At 42.9% G+C, this 20533-nt stretch overlaps 1 protein-coding gene across 1 annotated transcript in view; it reads right to left on the reverse strand.

The window, feature by feature from the left end:
* Positions 1-17543, reverse strand: part of TEX11 (testis expressed 11) — an 827067-nt gene extending 809524 nt beyond the window's left edge. The window contains exon 1 of the mRNA XM_053699074.1: positions 17395-17543. Within this exon, the coding sequence (XP_053555049.1) occupies positions 17395-17485 (91 nt within the window). The 5' untranslated portion in view covers positions 17486-17543. The remainder of the gene's footprint in view (positions 1-17394) is intronic.
* Between the last annotated feature and the right edge of the window lie 2990 nt (positions 17544-20533).

Consider the following 20533-nt stretch of genomic DNA (forward strand, 5'->3'; position numbering starts at 1 on the left):
TGATGAGAAAGGAAAAATTGTTGGTAGTGAGGTTATTTAGTGCTTTATAGGTTAGGGTTAATACTTTGAATTGTATTCTAGTGTATCGGTAGCCAGTGTAGAGACTGGCAGAGCAAAGTAATTGATGTAGATCGACTTAGGTGGATGAGTCTAGCTGAAGCTTTCATGATAGATTGGAGGGGGTAGAGACAGTGTTTGTGAAGGCCATTCAAGTAGATTGCAGTAGTCAATTGGTGACAAAATGATAGAGTGAATTAGTATTTTTGTGGTTTCTTGAGTAAGGAAAGGTTGAATTCTGTAAATGTTGTGTAGGTGTACATGGCAGGATTTGGTAAGAGCTTCAATATGTGGAATAAATGTTAGTTCACCAAGACAGCGGTCCTGGGGTGAGGTGCTGAGAATAAAGTCTCAAACTGTAAGAGAAATGTCAGTTGTATGATGTCTTGGAGAGGGGGGAATAAGAAGCAGCTTAGTTTTAGATAGATTGAGTTTTAGGTAGTGCAAAGACATCCAAGAGGAAAATTGCAGAGAAGCAGTTCTGGTTGAGTAAAGATGGGGAGATATGAGGAGAGGAAAGAAAGATTTGTGCATCATCAGCATGAAAGCGGTACTGGAACTCAAAGGAGGATATAAGTTTTCCATGGGAGGACGTATAAATAGAAAAAGCAAGGGATCCAAGACAGAGACTTGCGGTACTCCTACTGAGAGAGTCAAAGGATTAGAGGATATACTGTTAAAGGAAACTGTAAACAAGCAGTTTGAGAGCTAAAAAGCAAACCAGGAGAGGGCTGTGACTCGGATGCCAAAAGAATTAAGACTTTGTAAGAGGATAGGATGGTCAGCTGTGTTGAAAGCAACAGATCCAGAAGAATTAGCAAGTAGTAGTGTCCCTTTGCTTTAGATAATAGCAGGTCATTTGTTAGTTTAGTAAGAGCAGTTTCTGTTGAGTGTTTAGGGTGGAAACCAAATTGTAGGGGATCAAGTAAGGAGTTAGTTGAGAGGAATTGAGCTAGGCAAAGAGAAGTAAGGAGACTAGTTGATAGTTAGAAGGGATGGAGGGGTCCAGAGAGGGCTTTTTTTTTAAGATTGGTGTGATTGATGCATGCTTACATGTATCAAGAAATGCCAGTTGTGAAAGACTGGTTAAAGAGATGAGTTAGGACAGGGGTTAAAAAGGCAGAGAGAGAGAGAGAGAGAGAGAGAGAGAGAGAGAGGGAAGAAGTTGTGAAGGAATAGGGTCATTTGGACAGGTTGTGAGATGAGCAGAAGATAAGAGTATTAAGACGTCTTCCTCTGTTATAGGAGAGAAGTAACCAAGAGTTTTGTTAATAGAGAGGGTGGGTAGGAGGGCTGGGTTTTAGGGGTGTGAGGGAGCGATGTCCTTTCTAATTGAAATATTAAGATATAGTAGATATAGCATTTTATTGTGTGGACCAACGAATAGGTAGGCAGTCTCTAAAAAGTGCTCCAACAAAACATGTTAGGCCATGCCCATAGTTTACGAGAAGTACTTGGCATTTCCTGGAGCCAGCATTGGAGAGTTCTTCACTTTTTGTACTATGGTGGTGACTCCATGTTTACTGTGCAAGCACACATATTTCACTTGTTTTATCTAACTCTACAGTACATAAGGTCCAGACCACCGTGAAAACTTGAAAGACTACTTGCTATACACAGAGAGAGGACGGGGACTGTGGATTAAGATCTACATTTATGTAGAATGATTTTAATGTGTCTCTGAGTTTAATATACCTTATACTGTTTGATGATTTATTTTGAGTGTGACTCTTGGTTTTATTAAATTTATAGTGAGATTTATACTGCACTTAGATCTTGGCACTCCTTTTTGTGCATTTCTTAATATTGTTACCTAAAAAACAAAATTTATGCTTACCTGATAAATTCCTTTCTCCTGTAGTGTGGTCAGTCCACGGGTCATCATTACTTCTGGGATATTAACTCCTCCCCAACAGGAAGTGCAAGAGGATCACCCAGCAGAGCTGCTATATAGCTCCTCCCCTCTACGTCACACCCAGTCATTCGACCGAGAACCAACGAGAAAGGAGAAGCCAAAGGGTGCAGTGGTGACTGGAGTATAATTTAAAAATTTAGACCTGCCATAAAAACAGGGCGGGCCGTGGACTGACCACACTACAGGAGAAAGGAATTTATCAGGTAAGCATAAATTTTGTTTTCTCCTGTTAAGTGTGGTCAGTCCACGGGTCATCATTACTTCTGGGATACCAATACCAAAGCTAAAGTACACGGATGACGGGAGGGACAGGCAGGCTCTTTATACGGAAGGAACCACTGCCTGAAGAACCTTTCTCCCAAAAACAGCCTCCGAAGAAGCAAAAGTGTCAAATTTGGAAAATTTGGAAAAAGTATGAAGAGAAGACCAAGTTGCAGCCTTGCAAATCTGTTCAACAGAGGCCTCATTCTTAAAGGCCCAAGTGGAAGCCACAGCTCTAGTAGAATGAGCTGTAATTCTTTCAGGAGGCTGCTGTCCAGCAGTCTCATAAGCTAAACGTATTATGCTACGAAGCCAAAAAGAGAGAGAGGTAGCCGAAGCTTTTTGACCTCTCCTCTGACCAGAATAAACGACAAACAGGGAAGACGTTTGTCGAAAATCCTTAGTTGCCTGAAGATAAAATTTCAGGGCACGGACTACATCTAGATTGTGTAGAAGACGTTCCTTCTTCGAAGAAGGATTAGGACACAAAGATGGAACAACAATCTCTTGATTGATATTCCTGTTAGTGACCACCTTAGGTAAGAACCCAGGTTTAGTACGCAGAACTACCTTGTCTGAATGAAAAATCAGATAAGGAGAATCACAATGTAAGGCAGATAACTCAGAGACTCTTCGAGCCGAGGAAATAGCCATTAAAAACAGAAGTTTCCAAGATAACAGCTTGATATTAATGGAATGAAGGGGTTCAAACGGAACACCCTGTAAAACATTAAGAACTAAGTTCAAACTCCATGGTGGAGCAACAGTTTTAAACACAGGCTTGATCCTAGCCAAAGCCTGACAAAAAGCTTGAACGTCCGGAACCTCGGACAGACGTTTGTGTAAAAGAATGGACAGAGCTGAAATCTGTCCCTTTAAGGAACTAGTGGATAAACCCTTTTCTAAACCTTCTTGTAGAAAAGACAATATCCTAGGAATCCTAACCTTACTCCATGAGTAACTTTTGGATTCGCACCAATATAAGTATTTACGCCATATTTTATGGTAAATTTTTCTGGTAACAGGCTTCCTAGCCTGTATTAAGGTATCAATTACTGATTCAGAAAATCCACGCTTTGATAAAATCAAGCGTTCAATTTCCATGCAGTCAACATCAGAGAAATTAGGTTTTGATGTTTGAAGGGACCCTGAATTAGAAGGTCCTGTCTCAGAGGCAGAGACCAAGGAGGACAGGATGACATGTCCACTAGATCTGCATACCAGGTCCTGCGTGGCCACGCAGGCGCTATTAGAATCACCGAAGCTCTCTCCTGTTTGATTCTGGCAATCAATCGAGGAAGCATCGGGAAGGGTGGAAACACATAAGCCATCCCGAAGGTCCACGGTGCTGTCAAAGCATCTATCAGGACCGCTCCCGGATCCCTGGATCTGGACCCGTAACAAGGAAGCTTGGCGTTCTGTCGAGACGCCATGAGATCTATCTCTGGTTTGCCCCAACGTCGAAGTATTTGGGCAAAGACCTCCGGATGAAGTTCCCACTCCCCCGGATGAAAAGTCTGACGACTTAGGAAATCCGCCTCCCAGTTCTCCACTCCCGGGATGTGGATTGCTGACAGGTGGCAAGAGTGAAACTCTGCCCAGCGAATTATCTTTGATACTTCCATTATCGCTAGGGAGCTTCTTGTCCCTCCTTGATGGTTGATGTAAGCTACAGTCGTGATGTTGTCCGACTGACACCTGATGAACCCCCGAGTTGTTAACTGGGGCCAAGCCAGAAGAGCATTGAGAACTGCTCTCAATTCCAGAATGTTTATAGGCAGGAGACTCTCCTCCCGAGTCCATGATCCCTGAGCCTTCAGAGAATTCCAGACAGCGCCCCAACCTAGTAGGCTGGCGTCTGTTGTTACAATTGTCCAATCCGGCCTGCTGAATGGCATCCCCCTGGACAGATGTGGCCGAGAAAGCCACCACAGAAGAGAAATTTCTGGTCTCTTGATCCAGATTCAGAGCAGGGGACAAATCTGAGTAATCCCCATTCCACTGACTTAGCATGCACAATTGCAGCGGTCTGAGATGTAGGCGTGCAAAGGGTACTATGTCCATTGCCGCTACCATTAAGCCGATCACCTCCATGCATTGAGCTACTGACGGGTGTTGAATGGAATGAAGGACACGGCATGCAATTTGAAGCTTTGTTAACCTGTCTTCTGTCAGGTAAATCTTCATTTCTACAGAATCTATAAGAGTCCCCAAGAAGGGAACTCTTGTGAGTGGAAAGAGAGAACTCTTCTTTACGTTCACCTTCCATCCATGCGACCTTAGAAATGCCAGTACTAACTCTGTATGAGACTTGGCAGTTTGAAAGCTTGAAGCTTGTATCAGAATGTCGTCTAGGTACGGAGCTACCGAAATTCCTTGCGGTCTTAGTACCGCCAGAAGAGCACCCAGAACCTTTGTGAAGATTCTTGGAGCCGTAGCCAATCCGAATGGAAGAGCTACAAACTGGTAATGCCTGTCTAGGAAGGCAAACCTTAGATACCGGTAATGATCTTTGTGAATCGGTATGTGAAGGTAAGCATCCTTTAAATCCACTGTGGTCATGTACTGACCCTTTTGGATCATGGGTAGGATTGTCCGAATAGTTTCCATTTTGAACGATAGAACTCTTAGGAATTTGTTTAGGATCTTTAAATCCAAGATTGGCCTGAAGGTTCCCTCTTTTTTGGGAACCACAAACAGATTCGAGTAAAACCCCTGTCCATGTTCCGACCGCGGAACCGGATGGATCACTCCCATTAGTAAAAGATCTTGTACACAGCGTAGAAACGCCTCTTTCTTTATTTGATTAGTTGACAACCTTGACAGATGAAATCTCCCTTTTGGGGGAGAGGATTTGAAGTCCAGAAGATATCCCTGAGATATGATCTCTAACGCCCAGGGATCCTGGACATCTCTTGCCCAAGCCTGGGCGAAGAGAGAAAGTCTGCCCCCCACTAGATCCGTTTCCGGATCGGGGGCCCTCGATTCATGCTGTCTTAGGGGCAGCAGCAGGTTTTCTGGCCTGCTTGCCCTTGTTCCAGGACTGGTTAGGTCTCCAGCCTTGTCTGTAACGAGCAACAGCTCCTTCTTGTTTTGGAGCAGAGGAAGTTGATGCTGCTCCTGCCTTGAAATTACGAAAGGAACGAAAATTAGACTGTCTAGCCTTAGGTTTGGCTCTGTCTTGAGGCAGGGCATGGCCTTTACCTCCTGTAATGTCAGCGATAATTTCTTTCAAACCGGGCCCGAATAAGGTCTGCCCTTTGAAAGGTATGTTAAGTAATTTAGATTTAGAAGTAACGTCAGCTGACCAGGATTTTAGCCACAGTGCTCTGCGTGCCTGAATGGCGAATCCGGAATTCTTAGCCGTAAGTTTTGTTAAATGTACTACGGCATCTGAAACAAATGAATTAGCTAGCTTAAGTGTTTTAAGCTTGTTTGAAATCTCATCTATAGTTATTGAGTCAAGAGTCTCTTCCAGGGACTCGGACCAAAAGGCGGCCGCGGCCGAGACAGACGCAATACATGCAAGGGGTTGCAATATGAAACCTTGTTGAACAAACATTTTCTTAAGGTAACCCTCTAATTTTTTATCCATTGGATCTGAAAAGGCACAGCTATCCTCCACCGGGATAGTGGTACGCTTAGCCAGAGTAGAAACCGCTCCCTCCACCTTAGGGACCGTCTGCCATAAGTCCCATGTGGTGGCGTCTATTGGAAACATTTTTCTAAACACAGGAGGGGGGGAAAAGGGTACACCGGGCCTATCCCACTCCTTAGTAATTATCTCTGTAAGCCTCTTAGGTATAGGAAATACGTCAGTACTCGCCGGTACCGCATAGTATCTATCCAGCCTACATAATTTCTCTGGGATTGCAACAGTGTTACAATCGTTCAGAGCTGCTAATACCTCCCCTAACAGTACACGGAGGTTTTCGAGTTTAAACTTAAAATTAGAAATGTCTGAATCCATTCTATTGGGATCAGAACCGTCACCTGCAGATTGAAGCTCTCTGTCCTCATGTTCAGCATACTGTGACGCAGTATCAGACATGGCCCTATTATCAACAGCGCACTCTGTTCTCACCCCAGAGTGATCACGCTTACCTCTAAGTTCTGGTAATTTAGCCAAAACTTCAGTCATAACATTAGACATATCCTGTAATGTGATTTGTAATGGCCGCCCTGATGTACTCGGCGCTACAATATCACGCACCTCCCGAGCGGGAGATGCAGGTACTGACACGTGAGGCGAGTTAGTCGGCATAACTCTCCCCTCGTTGTTTGGTGAATGATGTTCAATTTGTACAGATTGACTTTTATTTAAAGTAGCATCAATGCAATTAGTACATAAATTTCTATTGGGCTCCACTTTGGCTTTAGCACATATAGCACAGAGATATTCCTCTGAGTCAGACATGTTTAACACACTAGCAATTAAACTAGCAACTTGGAAATACTTTTCAAAGCAATTTACAAATAAAATGAAAACGTACTGTGCCTTTAAGAAGCACAGAAAAAAGGTTATGACAGTTGAGAAATAATAAACTTGAGAAACTATAACATCAAATTCTTTCTGGTAAAAACACAATTTTAGCAAAGGATTGCCCCCATTAGCAATGGATAACTAACCCTGAATAGCAGAAAAAATGTACAGAAAATAAACGTTTTTTATATCACAGTCAGTCACAATCTCACAGCTCTGCTGTGAGTGATTACCTCCCTCAAAATAACTTTTGAAGACCCCTGAGCTCTGTAGAGACGAACCGGATCATGCAGGGAAGACAAGAGACTTCTGACTGAATTTTCTGATGCGTAGCAAAAGCGCCAAAATAGGCCCCTCCCCCTCACACACAACAGTGAGGGAGATCAGTAAACTGTCTTAAATTAAATAAAACGACTGCCAAGTGGAAAAAACAGTGCCCAAAACAATTTTTCACCCAGTACCTCAGATAATTAAACGATTTAACATGCCAGCAAAAACGTTTAACATCAAATAAATGAAATGTCATTAGAAAGCCTGTTGCTAGTCACTGCAAATTAGGCTAAAGTCTTATGCATACAGTATTATCCCAGTGAAGTGCCATTCCCCAGAATACTGAAGTGTAAATATGCATACATGACAGCCTGATACCAGTTGCTACTACTGCATTTAAGGCTGAGCTTACATTATATCGGTATGGCAGAATTTTCTCAGTCAATTCCATTGTCAGAAAATCATATGCTGCTACATACCTCTTTGCAGGTTAACCTGCCCGCTGTCCCCTGATCTGAAGTTTACCTCACTCCTCAGATGGCCGAGAACAGCAATATGATCTTAACTACGCCGGCTAAAATCATACAAAAAACTCAGGTAGATTCTTCTTCAAATTCTACCAGAGAAGGAACAACACAGTCCGGTGCTGTTATAAAATAACAAACTTTTGATTGAAGGTATAAAACTAAGTATAATCACCACAGTCCTCTCACACATCCTATCTATTAGTTGGGTGCAAGAGAATGACTGGGTGTGACGTAGAGGGGAGGAGCTATATAGCAGCTCTGCTGGGTGATCCTCTTGCACTTCCTGTTGGGGAGGAGTTAATATCCCAGAAGTAATGATGACCCGTGGACTGACCACACTTAACAGGAGAAATATTTGATATTACCTCCCATCATTTTCAATGCACAGATCAGAGAACCTCAACCAAGGAGATATGTGTTCCATGGCTTTAATCTAACATATCAATTTACATATATTCTATTTCCTTTCCATATTGAACATTCTATCATATTCTGAACATGTACATTGTATATACTTTATTATTTTTGTTTCCATTGTTAATCATTGTCTAAATAAGGAGCCTAAATGCACTACAAATCTCCATTTCTTCCCAATCTGCCATTAAAGGGCCAGATTACAAATGCCAGATTATGAGTGGAGCACTAATTTTTTTTTTCACTTGAGTACTAACTACGCTAAAATAAAAAATTAGCAAGGCCACAAATAGTGCGCATATTACAAATTCAAATGAAAAAGACAGAGGTGCACTAACTTCAGATATTGTGACAGTGCAAAGTATTCTCCACATAGATTTCTATGGGGTGTACTGAAAAAGTTACCGATTGCTCACTAATCCAACACTGCTCAAGATCAACTGCACTGAAACCCAAAAGGTGCATTAGGAATACTTCAAATTCTTACATTCGTCACATAGAAGAAAATTTCTTTTCATTTTAAATAAATAAAATTATTTTTTAGTAAAAATATATATCTATACATATACAGTATATCCTCTCCTCTGTCTTTTTTAGATTCTTTGCATACAATCAAGGTCTGTGGATTCACCTGCTATAGAGGAGCAGCCGGATTCTCTTGTGCATTATCTGCAAAACTTTGGACTGGAATATCTTTTTGTTTATATATGAATTGATATTGCATATAAAGTTGTACTGCTATTTATTCATTATTAATTAATATTTATTCAGTCTATAGATATAATAAATACCATATGTATTTTTAATATAGTTTTTTATATATATATTTTTATCCTTTTTGCCTCAAAAAAGAGATTAGCGCTATTTTAGGTGTGTTATTTACATACCTTACCCATTTGTATACATATACAGTGTGTATATATATATATATATATACAGGTATACCTCACTTTACAGCGCTTCACTTTACAGCGATTCGCTAATACAGCGCTTTGTGGAGCTGAAGTTCAACCTCCAAGCATTTTGAACAAGTGCTGTAAATCATTGGGAGATTCCAAGAAAAGTGACTGGCACCATTTTGTTATGCTTAGTTCACTCTGTTAACTGCATTGCAGTGCAATCTGTGTCTCAGTGCTATAGTCTGGCAAATTTTACTACAGTAATTGTCACTATTTTACATGTACAGTATTTATTGAATATTAATTGAATACTTGCTGTGCTAGTGTTAAACTAAACGTAGCACTATTGCACCCCTAATATATGTTAGTTCAAACATGTTTTTAAGATTTTAAACACTGAAAAGAAAGCTAAAACAGCCTTGTTTCACTTTAAGGCGGTTTTCACTTTACAGCGGGGCTCCGGTCCCTAACCCGCTGTATGAGCGGGGTATACCTGTATATATATATATATATATATATATATATATATATATATATATATATATATATATATATATATATATATATAAAAATAAATATAAATATATATATATATATATATATATATATATAAAGGAGCATATTTTTTTGAAGAATATCAATAAAGTATTTCTATTTAAAACACATTAGAGGGATATAAAGGGCAAAAATTATCAATAACGTATTGCACAGGTTATTATATATCTACATATTCTAGTGCAGTTTCAGGCTTTCACTCAAGTACAGACTATAAAACTTATCTATTAGGTTGTGCTAAAGCAATGATAGCTACACTAACCCTTCTCTGGAAAATGCACTTTACCGTGGACTTGTAATATCATGTTGCGCACTACAGGGAGTGCAGAATTATTAGGCAAGTTGTATTTTTGAGGATTAATTTTATTATTGAACAACAACCATGTTCTCAATGAACCCAAAAAACTCATTAATATCAAAGCTGAATAGTTTTGGAAGTAGTTTTTAGTTTTCTTTTAGTTATAGCTATTTTAGGGGGATATCTGTGTGTGCAGGTGACTATTACTGTGCATAATTATTAGGCAACTTAACAAAAAACAAATATATACCCATTTCAATTATTTATTTTTACCAGTGAAACCAATATAACATCTCAACATTCACAAATATACATTTCTGACATTCAAAAACAAAACAAAAACAAATCAGTGACCAATATAGCCACCTTTCTTTGCAAGGACACTCAAAAGCCTGCCATCCATGGATTCTGTCAGTGTTTTGATCTGTTCACCATCAACATTGCGTGCAGCAGCAACCACAGCCTCCCAGACACTGTTCAGAGAGGTGTACTGTTTTCCCTCCTTGTAAATCTCACATTTGATGATGGACCACAGGTTCTCAATGGGGTTCAGATCAGGTGAACAAGGAGGCCATGTCATTAGATTTTCTTCTTTTATACCCTTTCTTGCCAGCCACGCTGTGGAGTACTTGGACGCGTGTGATGGAGCATTGTCCTGCATGAAAATCATGTTTTTCTTGAAGGATGCAGACTTCTTCCTGTACCACTGCTTGAAGAAGGTGTCTTCCAGAAACTGGCAGTAGGACTGGGAGTTGAGCTTGACTCCATCCTCAACCCGAAAAGGCCCCACAAGCTATCTTTGATGATACCAGCCCAAACCAGTACTCCACCTCCACCTTGCTGGCGTATGAGTCGGACTGGAGCTCTCTGCCCTTTACCAATCCAGCCACGGGCCCATCCATCTGGCCCATCAAGACTCACTCTCATTTCATCAGTCCATAAAACCTTAGAAAAATCAGTCTTGAGATATTTCTTGGCCCAGTCTTGACGTTTCAGCTTGTGTGTCTTATTCAGTGGTGGTCGTCTTTCAGCCTTTCTTACCTTGGCCATGTCTCTGAGTATTGCACACCTTGTGCTTTTGGGCACTCCAGTGATGTTGCAGCTCTGAAATATGGCCAAACTGGTGGCAAGTGGCATCTTGGCAGCTGCACGCTTGACTTTTCTCAGTTCATGGGCAGTTATTTTGCGCCTTGGTTTTTCCACACGCTTCTTGCGACCCTGTTGACTATTTTGAATGAAACGCTTGATTGTTCGATGATCACGCTTCAGAAGCTTTGCAATTTTAAGAGTGCTGCATCCCTCTGCAAGATATCTCACTATTTTTGACTTTTCTGAGCCTGTCAAGTCCTTCTTTTGACCCATTTTGCCAAAGGAAAGGAAGTTGCCTAATAATTATGCACACCTGATATAGGGTGTTGATGTCATTAGACCACACCCCTTCAGATTACAGAGATGCACATCACCTAATATGCTTAATTGGTAGTAGGCTTTCAAGCCTATACAGCTTGGAGTAAGACAACATGCATAAAGAGGATGATGTGGTCAAAATACTCATTTGCCTAATAATTCTGCACTCCCTGTAATGTTAGCATGGTCCAGTGGTATTGTGTATCGCAACTCGCGCTATCATTAGTGCGTCACTTGTAATCTGGCCAGTTTGGCCCAAAATGTATTATCTTTACATAATTTCTCTTATGTTCTTTCATCTAAAGACTGTGAATAGTGATGTCGCGAACATAAAAAATTTGGGTTCGCAAACGGCGAACACGAACTTCCCCAACTGTTCGCGAACCGGGCGAACCGCCATAGACTTCAATAGGCAGGCGAATTTTAAAACCCACAGGGACTCTTTCTGGCCACAATAGTGTTTCAAGGGGACTAACACCTGGACTGTGGCATGCCGGAGGGGGATCCATGGCAAAACTCCCATGGAAAATTACATAGTTGATGCAGAGTCTGTTTTTAAGCCATAAAGGGCATAAATCACCTAACATTCCTAAATTGTTTGGAATAACGTGCTTTAAAACATCAGGTATGATGTTGTATCGATCAGGAAGTGTAAGGGTTACACCCGCTTCACAGTGACAGACCAAACTCCCCGTTTAAAGGGACAGTCTACACCAGAATTTTTATTGTTTTAAAAGATAGATAATCCCTTTATTACCCATTTCCCAGTTTTGCATAACTAACACATTTATAATAATATACTTTTAACCTCTGTGATTATCTTGTATCTAAGCCTCTGCAAACTGCCCCTTTTTTCAGTTCTTTTGACAGACTTGCAGTCTAGCCAATCAGTGCCTGCTCCCAGATAACTTCTCATGCACGAGCACAGTGTTATCTATATGAAATACGTGAACTAACACCCTCTAGTGGTGAAAAACTGTTAAAATGCAATCTGAAAGAGGTGGGCTTCAAGGTCTAAGAAATTAGCATATGAACCTCCTAGGTTAAGCTTTCAACTAAGAATACCAAGAGAACAAAGCAAAAATTGGTGATAAAAGTAAATTGGAAAATGGTTTAAAATTACATGCTCTATCTGAATCATGAAAGTTTATTTTGGCCTAGACTGTCCCTTTAACACACCGCAAACAACCGCAAACAGTCCATTTGCACAACCGCAAACTCCCCATTTGCACAAGGTTGGATACCAAGCTAGCCATGTCCCGTTCCTTGTCCTCACTGATGTCATTGAAGGTCTCTTCCTCCACCCAGCCACGTACAACACCAAGGGTCCCCGAAAGGTGACAACAAGCCCCCTGGGACGCCTGCTGTGTTTGGTCTTCCACCTCCTCAAAGCCACCTTCCTCCTCTGACTCCTCTTCTTCAGACTCCTCTCTCTGCATTATTATAAGGTGTGTTAAGTAGTACTATTCCTATCAGTTTAATCCCTGTTAGGGATTCCCCTATCAGGGGACGTGTATATGGCATGGATTTTAGGAACCGGGAGATGGAAAAAGATGCTTGGTCGGTCCTCCTACTTCAAATTTGGGGCACTGCGCGTGCAATCTAATGCGTCACCAGATAGGAGTGGTGTGTTAAGTAGTACTATTCCTATCAGTTTAATCCCAGAAAAATTAGGCATGTACACATGGCTGAAAAATCAGGTATTGTTGCAGCCGCTGCTATAGCAGCGGCCAGAAAAATTGATGTTTGTTTCCCAGGCAGAAAGTGCCCTAAAACATTGCGGCTTGAACCTTAGTTGGTGGCGGATAAGTGACGCAAGTCATCCGGCATTCAGGGATAAAATACAGCAGCGTGTAGACCATTTTTAGCCCAAGGCAGCTCATCTCATCAAGCCTTTTTTAGTTGAATGTATTGCCCACTGTCAGTCCCTTCGGGATCCATCCCTCATTCATCTTAATAAAGGTGAGGTAATCTAGACTTTTTTGACCTAGGCGACTTCTCTTCGCAGTGACAATACCTCCTGCTGCACTGAAGGTCCTTTCTGACAGGACACTTGAAGCGGGGCAGGCCAGAAGTTCTATCGCAAATTGGGATAGCTCAGGCCACAGGTCAAGCCTGCACACCCAGTAGTCAAGGGGTTCATCGCTCCTCAGAGTGTTGATATCTGCAGTTAAGGCGAGGTAGTCTGATACCTGTCGGTTGAGTCGTTCTCTGAGGGTGGACCCCGAAGGGCTGTGGCGATGCGTAGGACTTAAACAGCTCTGCATATCCTCCATCAACAACACGTCTGTAAAGCGTCCTGTCCTTGCCGGCGTAGTCGTGGGAGGAGGAGGATTACTTTCACCTCTTCCCTTGTTAGATTCCCGTTGTGCTGTGACATCACCCTTATACGCTGTGTAAAGCATACTTTTTAATTTATTTTGGAACTGCTGCATCTTTTCCGACTTGCGGTAATTCGGTAACATTTCAGGCACTTTATGCTTATACCGGGGGTCTAGTAGCGTGGACACCCAGTACAGGTCGTTCTCCTTCAGCCTTTTTATACGAGGGTCCCTCAACAGACACAACAGCATGAAAGACCCTATTTGTACAAGGTTGGATGCCGAGCTACTCATGTCCCGTTCCTCGTCCTCAGTGATCTCACTTAAGGTATCTTCTTCCCCCCAGCCACGTACAACACCACGGGTACCAAATAGGCGGCAACGAGCACCCTGGGATGCCTGTTGTGGTTGGTCTTCCTCCTCCTCCTCCTCCTCAAAGCCACATTCCTCCTCTGACTCCTCTTCCTCACAATCCTGTTCCAGCATTGCCGCAGGTCCAGCAAGCGATGCTGATAAGGCTGTTTCTGGTGGTGATGGTGACCACAACCTCTTCACGCTCATCTACGGCCTGATCCAGCACTCTTCGCAAGGCACGCTCCAGGAAGAAAAGAAATGATATGATGTCGCTGATGGTGCCTTCGGTGCGACTGACTAGGTTTTGCCTCAAAAGGACGCATGAGCCTACAGGCATTGCGCATGAGCGTCCAGTAACGTGGCAAAAAAATTCCCAGCTCCGCAGAGGCTGTCCTAACACCCCGTTCATAAAAATAGTCGTTAACGGCTTTTTCTTGTTGGATCAGGCAGTCAAACATTAGGAGTGTTGAATTCCAACGTGTCGGGCTGTCGCAAATCAAGCGCCTCACTGGCATGTTGTTTCGCCGCTGGATATCTGAAAAGTGCGCCATGGCTGTGTAGGAACGCCTGAAATGGCCACACACCTTCCAGGCCTGCTTCAGGACGTCCTGTAAGCCTGGGTACTTATGCACAAAGCGTTGTACGATCAGATTACACACATATGCCCTGCACGGCACATGTGTCAACTTGCCCAAATTCAATATCGCCACCAAATTTTTTCCGTTGTCACTAACCACTTTGCCGATCTCCAGTTGGTTCGGAGTCAGCCACTGATCCACCTGTGCGTTCAGGGCGGACAGGAGTGCTGGTCCGGTGTGACTCTCTGCTTTCAGGCAAGTCAACCCCAAGACGGCGTGACACTGCCGTATCCGGGATGTGGAATAGTACCTGGGGAGCTGGGGGGGTGCCGTTGATGTAGAGCAAGACGCAGCAGCAGAAGAGGACTCAGCCGAGGAGGTTATGGAAGAGGATGGCGTAGGAGGAGTAGAGGAGGTGGCAGCAGGCCTGCCTGCAAGTCGTGGTGGAGTCACCAACTCCTCTGCAGAGCCACGCATTCCATGCTTGTCAGCCGTCAGCAGGTTTACCCAATGCGCAGTGTAGGTGATATACCTGCCCTGACCATGCTTTGCAGACCAGGTATCAGTGGTCAGATGGACCCTTGCCCCAACACTGTGTGCCAGACATGCCATTGCTTCCTTTTGCACAATCGAGTACAGGTTGGGGATTGCCTTTTGTGTAAAGAAATTTCGGCCGGGTACCTTACACTGCGGTGTCCCAATAGCTACACATTTTTTGAATGCCTCAGACTCCACCAGCTTGTATGGTAAAAGCTGGCGGGCTAAGAGTTCAGTCAAGCCAGCTGTCAGATGCCGGGCAAGGGGGTGACTTTGTGACATTGGCTTCTTACGCTCAAACATGTCCTTGACAGACACCTGACTGTGGGCAGATGAGCAGGAACTGCTCAAGGCGGATGTTTGAGAGGGGGCAAGGAGGACAGCAGTGGTTGACGTGGCTGAAGATGCTGGACCAGGAGGAGGATGGTGGCTTTGAGTTTGTGTGCTGCTGGTACTCATGTGTTGATCCAATAGGCGTTTGTGATGTGCAATCATGTGCCTTCGTAAAGCAGTTGTACCTAGGTGGGTGTTGGACTTCCAAAGACTCTGTTTCTTTTGGCACAGGTTGCAAATGGCATCGCTGTTGTCAGAGGCAGACACACACAAAAAATGCCACACTGCTGAGCTCTGCAATAACCGCATTCTGGTGGTGGCAACAGCATGCGTTGATTGGCGTGCTGTCTGGCTGACCCTGGGTGCCGATGCATGCTGTCTGACTGTGCCACTAGCTCCTTGCGACCTCCTTCCAACTCGTCTCCTCCTAGTCTCTGTCTCCCCATCTGAACTTTCCCCCTCTTCTTCTTCTCTTCTAGAGGGCACCCACGTGACATCCACGGACGCATCGTCATCATCAACCGCTTCACTTGTATCTGACAACTCAGCAAAGGAAGCAGCAGCGGGTACAACATCATCATCACACCGTACCATATCCCTGTTATCTACATCCTCTGTCAATAATGGTTGCGCATCACTATCACTAATTTCTTCCAACTGATGTGTAAATAACTCCTCTGACAGATCAAGTGAAGCGGCTGTGGTGCTAGTGTTGGTGGTGGCGGCAGGCGGGCGAGTGGTAACTTGAGAGGTGCCCGAAGCTAAGCTGGAGGAGGATGGTGCGTCAAGGTTCCGAGCGGAAGCTGTAGTAGATTGGGTGTCCTGTGTTAGCCAGTCAACTATGTCCTCAGAAATGTTCGGGTTCGGGGTACGTGGCCTCTGAACACTGGGCATTATTCTAGGGCCAAAAAGAATCACAGCACCACGAACACGACGGCCCCTGCGGGGTGGCCTGCCTCTGCCTGTCATTTTTTTTCGATTAGTGGTACTATGCATGCAAGCTACTGTGACAACAGATATGAGTGGCACTGTGCACTGGCAGAAGTTGGCAGAGTAGACAATGTAGGCCTGACACACACGCTTGCAGACAACTAACTGCTATTCAATCTATTACAGTCAAAATTGTATTATTTTTTTTTTAAATCTACACTACTGTTACACCAGATATGAGTGGTGGCACTGGGGTGACACTGTGCCCTGGCAGGCAGGCACTGAAACGCACACGTGTGAAGGAAACTGACTGCTATTATTTAACACAGTCAAAAAAGTGTTGTTTTTTTTTTTAAATCTACACTACTGTTACACCAGATATGAGTTGCACTGGGGTGACACTGTGCCCTGGCAGGCAGGCACTGAAACGCACACGTGTGAAGGAAACTGACTGCTATTATTTAACACAGTCAAAAAAGTGTTGTTTTTTTAAAATCTACACTACTGTTACACCAGATATGAGTGGTGGCACTGGGCTAGTGGGCACAGTATACGCTGTGAGCCTGACACACACGCTGGCAGGCAGGCAACTGCAATTAGATTACACAGGAAAAAAAAGCAGACTGATGTTCTAGCCCTAAAAAGGGCTTTTTGGGGTGCTGTCCTTACAGCAGAGATCAGATGAGTCCTTCAGGACTGTAGTGGACACTGAAAACACTAGCCTAGCTATCGATTTCCCTACTAAATCAGCAGCAGCTACACTGTCCCTCCTCTCACTAACAATGCAGCTTCCGAATGAATCTAAAATGGATGCAGTCCAGGAGGTAGGAGGGTCTGGGAGGGAGGGTCTGCTGCTGATTGGCTGGAATGTGTCTGCTGACTGTGAGGTACAGGGTCAAAGTATTACTCAATGATGATGAATAGGGGGCGGATCGAACATCACATATGTTCGCCCGCCGCTGCGAACGCGAACATGCTATGATCGCCTGGAACTATTCGCCGGCGAACTATTCGCGACATCACTAACTGTGAATTAAATTGTTAATTAAACTTTTTCACATAGTGAAAACCCACAGTGTTTTTTCCCAGTTTCTTTACTGGGAAAAAAACCCACAGTGTTTTTCCCAGAAAAGTAAATCATTTAAGACTATCTTTTTATTTATTATTAAATTAACAAGTGTTTTTATTAGGTAAATCTATTCATGTTATTACTTATACTTGGTGATCCTGAAATATGGGAGCAATAAACTCTTACCCATGGCCCTGTCATTCTCATTGATAGCATCTTCAGCTCTCTTAGTAACACCCCAGTTCCATAAATTGATTGCATATTCATCTATCTGCATGAAAAAAAATATTGAATTAAAATGTTTATCATATTCCTATGTACCATGTTAATCATTATCATTGCTAGACATCTCCCCTCTTGTGTTAATGTATGTCTAATACACTGTTACAAGAGACATATAAACAGCTGAACTACTACTAAAAAAAGATTGCCCTAAAAGACAACTGGCACATTTAGAGTTATTTTCCATCCCTTCTATCTCTGTACCAAAAAAGGACTTACTGTACCTTCTTGGTCCACACACAGGCATCTATTTATCTAGCTGTCAACCGCAAATACACTGGAATTCCGCAGCGTATTTGTGGCAAGACTGATTCGCCTTAGTTATCAAACCCTACAGACCGGCAAAAGTAGAATTTAGTGACGTAACATACGATCCACCGGACTCAGTCCGAAACAGATCGATGCTTACGTCACTACAGATGTTCCAAATGCAAGTTCGGCACTATCGTCACTTTTGCTAGTTATCAAATAACTAGCAGGTACGCTTGGCACTTTTCCGGCCCAGCGTACCTGGTTTTCAATCTGCTGCCCTGGAGGGGGTATTGTACTTTTTTTTCAGGTAAAAGAGCTGAGGTAGTTATTAAATAGTTAATAACTATTTAATAACTATTGTAGCTAGTTAAAATAAATACAAACTTGCCTGTAAAATAAAAATAAACCCTAAGCTAGCTACAATGTAACTATTAGTTATATTATAGCTATCTTAGGGTTTATTTTATAGGTAAGTATTTAGTTTTAAATAGGAATAATTTAGTTAATGCTAGGAATATTTATTTAGATTTATTTAAATTATATTTAAGTTAGGGGGTGTTAGGGTTAGACTTCGGTTTAGGGGTTAATAAATTTAATATAGGGGCGGCAGATGAGGGGTTAATAAATGTAGGTAGGTGGCGGCGGTGTAGGGGGGACAGATTAGGGGTTAATAAATATAATGTAGGTGGCTGCGGTGTTACGGGGACAGATTCGGGGTTAATAAATATAATGTAGGTAGCGGCGGTGTAGGGGGTGGAAGATTAGGGGTTAATACGTAGGAGGCGGAGTCCGTGAGCGGCGGTTTAGGGGTTAATACATTTATTAGAGTTACGGCGGGGTCCGTGAGCGGCGGTTTAGGGGTTAATACATTTATTAGAGTTGCGGCGGGGTCCGGGAGGGGCGATTTCGGAGTTAATAACTTTATTTAGTTGCAGTGGGCTCCGGGAGCGGCGGTATAGGGGGTAAAACAGTATAGTATAGTGTGGGTGTTTAGTGACAGTATAGCAATAAAGCTGTAAAAAAGCCGAAGAGCAGCGAGATCGATGACTGTTAATTAACAACAGTCCACTGCTCATCACACCGTACTTGGTGCGCGGCTTTTTGAAAGCTTTTTTGATAACTTTGGAGAACGTATTCAGGTCCGCGGCAGCGATGTTAGGAGAACTTAGGCGAGCGTATTGGTGCCGTCGAATGCAGGTAAGTTGACGGCTTAACAAATAGATGCCACAGTCTCATGTGGTCTAGAAGCAAACTGGGACACACAATCTCTCTATGAGCTAAGCTACCTGCTGTGTCCAGTGAGAAGGAGACCTAGTCTCTTCAATTCTCCCCTATGTCTGATGAGGTCCTCCTCTGCTAGCAACTGACTGTCCAAGCCACCAAACCATGGTTTCCATCCATCTGTACTCCAGGGATATACATGGTGCCAGGAAGTTTATCAAAATGCATAGAAGAACCACCTATCCCACTAGACCATAAGGAGTTGCCAGTATCATTTTGTTTGCAAAATATCCATTGTTTTTTACCGCATGTTATCTAATACTATGGGGCACTTAATAGTCTAACCTTAAATAGTATACCCTGAAAAAGAACCAGGGTAGTACAGAATGATACAACACCTATCATACCCTTAAGGACATTCTGTTTTGATGTAATTAGTAAGGAGGAGATATCAGTCAGCTACCAATTATTTGATCATGAGGTTAATTTGGTTAGAATAGCGGGCCCTGGAGAAGATTTAGCAAAGACAGACATCAAATCTATGTTTAGGATTTTAACATTGCATCTTGATCACTTTGCATTAATTGGCTGTAAATTCAAAGGGGGATGTTTTATGTGGATAAATGTTTGCCAATGGGGTGCTCAATTTCTTGCACGTACTTCGAAATATTTAGTACATTTCTTCACTGGTTGGTAGAAGAGGGGGCGGGGAGTAGGGCTATCATCATTAGTGGTATGCTCATCTGGTTCAGGGGAGTGTGAGAGGTTGAAGAAAATCTTGCTAGAGACATTCAATCTTATGGGTTCCTGTAGCTGAGGACAAGTCGGAAGGGCCTTGCTCTAGGCTATCTTTTTTAGTGATTGAGATAGACTCAAGAAAACAGCAGTGTAGTTTCACCCAGGATAACGTTGAAAAGATGAGGTTAGCAGCACATTAGGCTATAGGAAGCAAAAAATTGAATAACAGAGAAATGCAGAAACTTCTGGGACTATTGAACTTTGCATGCAGGGTTATTCCTGTGGGGAGAATATTTACAGCCTGATGAAACGGCATATGTGTTGCTGAGAAACGCGTTGCTGTGTTAGTGTTGTTTACAATAAAGTTTACACACTTTTTACTCTACTTGCTCGGATCTCCATTTCATCGGACGATTGGTATCTGCTTATTTGATCTTCCACATCCACTGTGACGTCTCTCACTGCTGCCTTGGGTTGTTGTCTCCGTGATTGGCTTGATTCGCTACGTTACCTGACACACGTAACTCCGGCATCTTGTGTGAGTCTTAAGTGCGAATCTGTTGGTCCCGTACTGCCCAGTTAGGCACTCCGGTTGTGCCGCTACACTTGTAAGTAGCCACCCTGAAGGGTATCTTCTATACACTTTTGTATTACTGGCTAGCTCTGTCACTATTACCCTATTTGGTGCCTCTTTTTGTTCCCCAAATCGGAATTTTCAGAATATTTAAAAGGAGATTGAAGATTAGTACCAGGGTAGTTTCAAAACCAGGCCATAAGATTAGGGTAAACATTCAGATGAGAGAGGATCAGAAAGTTCGATAGATTTTCCTCA

This window comes from Bombina bombina, chromosome 1, assembly GCF_027579735.1.
Source record: "Bombina bombina isolate aBomBom1 chromosome 1, aBomBom1.pri, whole genome shotgun sequence".
In the NCBI taxonomy this organism is placed as follows: Eukaryota; Metazoa; Chordata; class Amphibia; order Anura; family Bombinatoridae; genus Bombina; species Bombina bombina.